Below are 8,049 nucleotides of genomic sequence, written 5' to 3'. Positions count from 1 at the left end.
TATTTATCATTTATTATATATTTTTTTATTTAAATAAATTCCATTACACTAGTACACTATAATAACATGCCGAAACGACATTTGCCTTCCACCAAACCTCACGTTCGGAGTTGTTACGATACTCTCAAAGATTCAGGGATTTCAATACATTCTTTTTTGTAAATTTATAAAAATTAAAAAAAAACTAATTTAATTATAAAATAAATAATCCAAATTATATTTATAAAATGAAAAGTGAGATAAAATTATAGAGATTAAAATTATAAGATTTCAATAATGTTATAAAATATTAAAAAAAATTAATAAATAATAAAAATAAAAAATTATTAAAATTACAATATAAAAATTAAAAAATTTAAGAAAAACAAAAATATATTTAAAAAATTATTAAAATTCAAATATAAAAATTTAAAAATTTTGAATGAAAAGATAAAAAATATACTTAAAAAATTATTAAAATTAAACTATTTAAATATATAATAATATTATTACAAATAAAATTAGAATATATAAAATAAAAATAAAATGACTAACTAATTTAAGAATTTAAAAAATAAAATATCATAAATATTATTTAAATAAATTATTAAAAATATAAAATATAAAATAAAATTATAATTAACTACGTACTTTTCTAAATAATATGAGTACCGTACCATTTTTCTTTAACATTTGGAACGTTTCATCGATTGCCCGGAACAAAAGAGAAGTCGCCACGTGGCGCGGGAATGATAACTGCTTCAAAAACAAAACAAAAAAATTCTAAAGGAAAAGTCTCGCAGACGCTGACGTGTCCAATTTATGACTCTTTTCTAAATTCGCAGGCTTTTCCCTCTCTCACTGTTTCAATATACTGTGTCTTCCATTTTCGTTTACTTTCTAAGTTTCTCTCTCTGTTTTATTTTTGTGTTTTTTTGCGCTGAGATAGGGTTACTTTTTCTTTACTTCGAAATCAGAGGCAGAACTTCGCTGGTACGTTGCTTTTCACCTTTCACTCTCAGTCTCACGCTTCACTGTTGAATTTTGATGCTCTAATGCGGTGTTTTGCTGTTTAGTTTGGAATCACATTCGTATTTTACTTTTTCTTTTTTCGCAATCGGAAAATTGAATGATTTGCGAGGCTGTTTTGCTTTAATTGAAAATTTGAGATTCTCATTCATCAATAATTTTATCTCAGCATAGATATTTCATATTCATTTAGCCTGTTTTGGATAAATGTATGAAAACTCACGTTGATTCTTTTATATAATCAAAATAAAAATTGAATAAATTGTTTGATTTGCTATTTCGTAATTATTTTTATTATTTTGTGTTTGGCAGGCTAAGGTATAGTTAGCACGAGCAGTAATTTCTTTCGGTTGCAAATTTTGCGAAATTCAAAATTCGTAATATTTTTTTTCTTGATGAGGCTAATAATACCGATGCTGATGATGATGCAGGGAGAGGAATGGTACTAGCAGAAGTGGTTCGAATCTGTGGAAAAACCGGAAATGTAAGGCCTGTTTCTGAGTCTATTTGATTTCCTCACCCGATGTGTGAATTTTAGTGCATTTGAGTCACATGGATTGAAAAGATCTGTGTACTTGTTGTGAAACTAAATTAGAAATGGCTGTTGCTGGTGTGCATAATGTGACTGTGCTCGAATCTACTTTCCTAAGGGAGTCCCATTCTCAGAGGCAAGGAGATGGAGGAAGGGGAGGCACCCGGTCGTCTTCAGTCTTGCAAATGTGGCGAGAGATTGAGGATGAGCAGGTAGTGAGACAAGTTCAAGGAAGACCTGGGGAGGTGCTACTTCAACAGAGGAGTGATGGGTTGGATGTTGACCTATCTCAGGAAAATATGCCGGAAAGCAACCATAGAGAAGGGCATATGATAGAGGATGCAGTTTTGGGAGAGAATAATTCTGAAACCTGGTCTCAAAGTCAGAATGAGTTCCATGACGAACACGAGGAATTAAACAATTCTAGTCGTGAAAACTCCGATTTTGGAGGAGTTGAGAGAGAAAGAGTGAGACAGATATTCAGGGAATGGATGAATAGTGGTTCTAGGGCTCATGCATCAAATAGTTCCCAAGAAAATAATGGTTCAAGGGGAGAATGGCTCGGGGAAACTGAGCAGGAAAGGGTGAGTATCGTAAGGGAGTGGGTGCAGATGAGTAGCCAGCAGAGAGGTGTTTCTTCTGGGGAAAATAGGGAAGAACAATCTTCGAAAACTGGTACCCAAATTGAATGTGTTCGTGAAGAACAACAAATGCAGGAACAAATGCAGGCACAAATATAGTTTTTGAGGAAAGAGATATTACCTGCCTTAAAGATATCATCACTATCATCAGTCAAATAACTTGGGAAGAATCAAGAATGAAAATGTTGAATTCTAGTTTTTATTTATTTATTTACATTAGCATTGTTAACTTACTTGAAAAGTTTTATTATATTAGTTGGTATTGAGTATTTTTATTATGTTAGTTGGTTCTGAATATTTTTATTATGTTGGTAATTTAGAATTGTTTAGTTAGCCTTTAGTATTTTTATTTTATTTGATGCAAGTTGATGACACAATATATTTGATATGCAAAATACAGGTACTACAATTTTGATATCACAACTAAACAATTATGATAGTTATAGTATGAAAAATGCAGGTAAAGATGAATATATAAATATTAAAAATAAAATAGCAACAGAATAGCGAGAGATTAGCAATGATAACCAAAAATATAATAGTAAGGGATCTGCTAGGAAATAGCGAGACATATCATGTGAAAGACAAAATAGCAAGGGAAAAAAGAGCAAATAGTTAGGGAAATATAGCGAAGGAATAGCGAGACAATTGCTAGGAAAATATTGCGAGGGAATAACAAGATAATTGTTAGGGAAGTATTGCGAGGGAATAGCGAGATAATTGCTAGGGAAATATTGCGAGGGAATAGCGAAATAATTGCTAGGGATATATTGCGAGGGAATAACGAGACAATTGCTAGGGAAATATTGCGAGGGAATAACGAGATAATTGCTAGGAAAATATTGCGAGAGAATAGAGAAGGGTTTGCAAGGGATATTCAGCGAGGGAATTGCGAGGCCTTAGCTAAGAAATGTAGCAAGGGAATAGAGAGGGGTTTGTGAGGGAACATTAGCGAGGGATCAACTACAAATTAGAGAGGGATATTTTGCGACCCCTTAGCGAGGGAATAGCGAGGAAGCTTGACCGCAAATTAGCAAGCAAATAGTAAGCATCCTTAATATAATTAGCGAGGAACTTAGCGAGGGATTGACGACGAATTTTGCTACAGATCAGCGAGGGATTTAATCCCTCGCTAATTAGCTACTTGTATTTAGCGAGGGAATGGTCTCTCGCAATTTCATCACTATTTCGTCGCAAATCTTATGTAATTTTCTTGTAGTGCAATAAATCATGTGGGTATTTTTAAATGTTGTTTTGTGATGCGATTATTGACTGTGCATTTTTTAGTTATGCATGTTTGAATTGAAATCCCTGATGTTTCTGGTTCTGATTTTTTACTGTATGCATATTTATGTTATGCATGTTTGTATCGAATTTGTTGATGCTTCTGGTTTTGATATGCATTTAAAGGTATCGTGTATAGCTTGTGCTTATTTGATGTGATTTAATCTTTTATGGATAAGAATAATGGAATAATTTGTGAATATCCATTTCGTTCATATTGAATGTTGATATATTGTGTTGTGATTATGTTTTTCCATATTTTTTTATTTTCTTAAATTTTGGTTAATTGTAACACAAATTGTATAGTATGCTGCTCATGATTACCCTATCATGTGTTTTCATCCTTTAAATTAGTGTTCCATGTTTGTATGTAAGTTAAAATTTTGTTGTATTTTAAATTTTTCAATATTAGTTGAGTATACATATTTATTTTTTAACTTTATTGTTGTTTGCATTTACATTTATTTAGTGGTATAATGATATGTTGTTTTGCATATCAGAAATAGAAACTATAGCCAAAAACTATAGTCAATGGGAAACTCTACATGTTTAGGTGGTAGCATGAATAATTCGTCAAATCATCCCATTTTTCCATTAGTATGCAAGTGTGGTGCTCAAAGCAGGTTGAAAATCTCATGGTCTAAGGATAATCTGGCCAGGAGATTCCATGGATGTGGTAATTATAATGGATTTCTAAGACATTGTGATTATTTACAAATTATTTTCATGCAAATCTATTCAATAAGCTCAAGAGAAAAATTAACAACTTAAAAGTAGAATTAGAAGCAAAAGGATTACATTCGATGGAGGGTTTTGGTTCTTCTAGCAACAACAACAATGGGTTATCTAGTGATAATATTGAGAATTATAGTATTATTGACGTGCAAAAGACAGAGTTACCTATTTTGCACGAATTAATGGGCACAAAGCAAGTTGAAATAAATTTATTGAATGAAAATGTTGAATGCTACAAAACTAAAGTGAAGAAGCTATTTTTCATCATATTTTCTATATTGTTATTTTTTTTGCAAAGTTGGTTCATTTTATGTGGTTTTATGGTTATTTGCAGTTGTGTTCAATGTAACTGAGAAACAACACACCACTTGCTATGATTTTTTTGCATCGAAGAGTGGAAAAAGCCCCTTCAATTGGTGTTGAACTATTTCCCAAACACATATGATTAATGCATATGTATTGTGTAATAGGTTCTAAGTTATATTAATGGTATATTTTGATGTTTTGTTGTTTCTAACTTTTTTTTATTTATGGTGGTGTAATGTATTTTTTGATCTTATAACAATCTTAAGAATGCATAAATTGAATGTACCATATGATGTTGGTTATAGTTTTACCGTGAATGTGAAATTATTAGTGTTTTTATCATTCATGACTTAAGGTTCGTATACCAACTATTTATTATAATTTTTAAAATGAAAAAAATATTATCTATATATTTTTTTTCTATCTAAAATTACTTAAGGAATATGTATTTTAGTAACCACATTGGTCTCCACATTTGTAAGACTATTATATCATTTTATTATTAATTTTTGAAAAAAATTAACATTATTATCAAATCCAAGTCTTGAATTCAAGATGGTAGGACTCAAGGACAAATGACAATACCTGTTAAAGTAACATACTTTAATTACTAAATTTTATTTTACTTTTAATATAGTCATGAAGTGCTTAGACCATAATAATTACCTATTATGGAAAATTTATTTTCTTGTAGTATAGAAGGTTCATTTTTATGGTAATTTATTTGCAATATTTCTTAGTTGAAATCACATTGACAATAGGCATTACATAAGAAAATTTTGATATTCTAGTCAATTACATTAGTAGTTAGTTTGTAAAATTGAAATTAGTAGTTATGTTGAAAAATTGTAATATGGATATCATTCTTATCTTATGTGAACAATCCTACTATTCAATTGAAAATCGTATATGAAATGTCCTTAGGTTATATCATTTTCTTTTATAATTTCTTAGATTTTTATTGGCAAAACGATATATCATCATTAACTATTGTATTATTTTAGTTTTTAAATAGATGGACCCTGCTTTTATGTTGGTAATTGCAAAAAAATACTAATTAGTATATTTCTTACTGGTGCAGGACGACAAAATTTCTTATATGGTGAAACTGATTAATATCATAGTGTAGTTCGTGGAATATTTAAAGATTAAATTATTGGTGGAGTGTTTCATCCAAGTATGAATATTCAAAAAATAATTTATATTTTATTATACATGAGGTTATTTATTCATTATTAATATTTTGAATTCTACATTGATTTGCTTTATTTGTATAAGGTCTTATTGATAATTAGATGAAATATTATATAATTTTGAAAGCAAAAATTTGGTTGTGTTAAGAATGTTAAGTAAATTTTGTAGGAGTTGACCTTTTTAAAAATTGGACATTTGTGATGCATATTGAGATGAAGTGTAGATTGTATTAATTTTATTTGTTTTATTAATTATTTGAATGATAGTGCTCTATATTTTAATATTAGTATTTAGTAATTACTGAAAATTATATAGGAAATATTTTTTTTTGAATTTTTTTTTCAGAAACTACACTTTCATGAAGGTAAATATGGCATCATAATCATTCATAAACATCATAAATGATAAATTAAAAAAAACAACATTTTTCCATAGTAAAGAAACATGTAGTAAATGATAAATAATAAATCAAAAAGTCAGATAATCAATAACAATCATGTAGTAACCAAATGTTCAAATTGACACAACAAAAAACTACATTCTTCCATAGTAAAGAAAATTTTATAATCCAAATTCATAAATCTTCAATCATCCAATTTTGACTAGATTCTTCCTTTTAGCTTGAACCTCGTCCCAATTTTGAAATGCCATTTAAATAACTTCATTCTTCATATGATTGTAATCATCAAGAAGTAAATCAATAGCTAAATGCATCCTATTTTTAGGTTTCACCTATCAATAAAAAATACAAATTGTTAATTTTATTTTATGCAAAGTGAAAAGTCAATTATCATATTTTTACCTTGGTATAAACACTTACAGAAATTTTTTCATATTAATCACTCCAAATGCACTCACGCATCCATTCAGCAACCCAAACACCGTAATCGTTCATAAGATCATATAAAATTATGAATTTTAATATGTGTAAATCAGGTTTGGAATAATTATTTGAAAATTATAGTAATTTTAATATCAATAATAGAAATGTAAAAATAAAAATGATTAATTATGATATTACGATCCATGTAACTGTTCGCCAAGTTCAATAATTCTTTCAAATCATGATAAGATATTATAGGCTTGACAACATTGGGATTGTCATAGAATAAAGGGTATTGCAACATTTTTTTAAAAACATAGCCTACATATAACAAATTTAGTTAATAAGACAAATATAAAAGATATATTAAAAAGCATACTTATATAAATACATAAAATATATAATTAAATTACCAATCTTTTTGCTTTCCACTTTCTTAATTTAGTTGTTGATGGTGTCAGTTTAGAGTCCAACATGTGAAGAGTTTTATCAAACATGTCAAGCACAAGAAGGTACCAATGATTTTGTCCATCATTAATAGGAACAAATACTTGTTACAAATGAATTAATAAAAAACACATTATCATAACATATATAACATATAAACTGCACCAAAAAATTAATATTAAATATTATGGGTTTATGTTGGGACATTTACCCTTAGCAAAAGATCAATATTTTCCATGAAGTCCTTTTGATAAAACCTAGTAAATGTTTCAATTGATGTTTTTCAATCCAACGCATAATGATGCAATAAAAAAACTTCACAAGTTATATTGTACCTAAATATATATGGAAAATAAAATAAACCAACAAATTAGAAATTTAGAACTGGATTTACCAAAAAAGTTGTTGGTAACAACCAAGTAGGCATATATTTTTATAGTTTGTGATGAAAAGATAACTTGCAAACAAGTAGATTAAGGACCTATAATAATTCATAAGATACAATGATGTGTTAAAAAAATGAAATTAAGCTATACTTTTTTTATTTTATTAATTATTATGTATTGTTGTCTTACCTCTTGATCAACATAATTTTTAGGCATTAGCGACAATAATGTCTTTCTATTTCCATAATCCCAAGTTGATTTTATCATAACCTCGTCCCTGTAATGAAAGAATAAAAAGTTATTCATTGTTCAACCAAAGATATTCATGTGTAATGCTAATATGTAAAATGAAATAATTTAATACATACCCAAATAATTCATCTATTTTGTTTGCTTAAAATATATAAGATGCAACAACAACTTCTATCTCAGTTAGAATCATATTGGGTGGTCTAAATGAAACTGACATCCACTAAAAAATGTGACAAATTTTAAATACAATATTTGAAATTTAGTTAATAGTATAACATAAAATTTAACCACAATATTTTGAAAGACTAGCATATGAACTTAAGCTTGGTATATCAATTCCATTTGTATGACTTTCACATTTCTCAATAATGATTGGTTGGTAGGGAATGTTTATATTAGAAGTGTTCCCATATTCATAATTGGAAAACAATTTTTATGGTT

General features: G+C 28.4%; 1 protein-coding gene across 3 annotated transcripts; it reads left to right on the top strand.

The window, feature by feature from the left end:
* Positions 1–730: 730 nt before the first annotated feature.
* On the top strand, positions 731–2,459 carry LOC145949465 (uncharacterized). Of its 3 annotated transcripts, none has more exons than XM_083059405.1 (3): positions 731–972; positions 1,440–1,492; positions 1,604–2,459. In XM_083059405.1, exon 3 carries the CDS (start codon positions 1,606–1,608, stop codon positions 2,278–2,280), a length of 675 nt encoding a protein of 224 aa, XP_082915531.1. In that variant the 5' UTR covers positions 731–972; positions 1,440–1,492; positions 1,604–1,605; the 3' UTR covers positions 2,281–2,459. The 3 variants fall into 3 exon arrangements, with proteins under 3 accessions (XP_082915531.1, XP_082915532.1, XP_082915530.1); XM_083059406.1 differs by having other exon boundaries at positions 732–972; positions 1,659–2,459; XM_083059404.1 differs by having other exon boundaries at positions 733–972; positions 1,440–2,459.
* Positions 2,460–8,049: the final 5,590 nt, after the last annotated feature.

The sequence above is a fragment of the Cajanus cajan genome, chromosome 7 (assembly GCF_000230855.2).
Source record: "Cajanus cajan strain Asha chromosome 7, NIPB_CcT2T_4, whole genome shotgun sequence".
In the NCBI taxonomy this organism is placed as follows: domain Eukaryota; kingdom Viridiplantae; phylum Streptophyta; class Magnoliopsida; order Fabales; family Fabaceae; genus Cajanus; species Cajanus cajan.
Note: the sequence above shows the minus strand (reverse complement) of the source record. Positions and strands in the feature narration are given on the sequence as shown.

What these genes read in the sequence shown, in the direction of transcription:
- LOC145949465 (XM_083059405.1), top strand. Translation starts at nt 1,606, where the DNA reads ATGGCTGTTGCTGGTGTGCATAATGTGACTGTGCTCGAATCTACTTTC.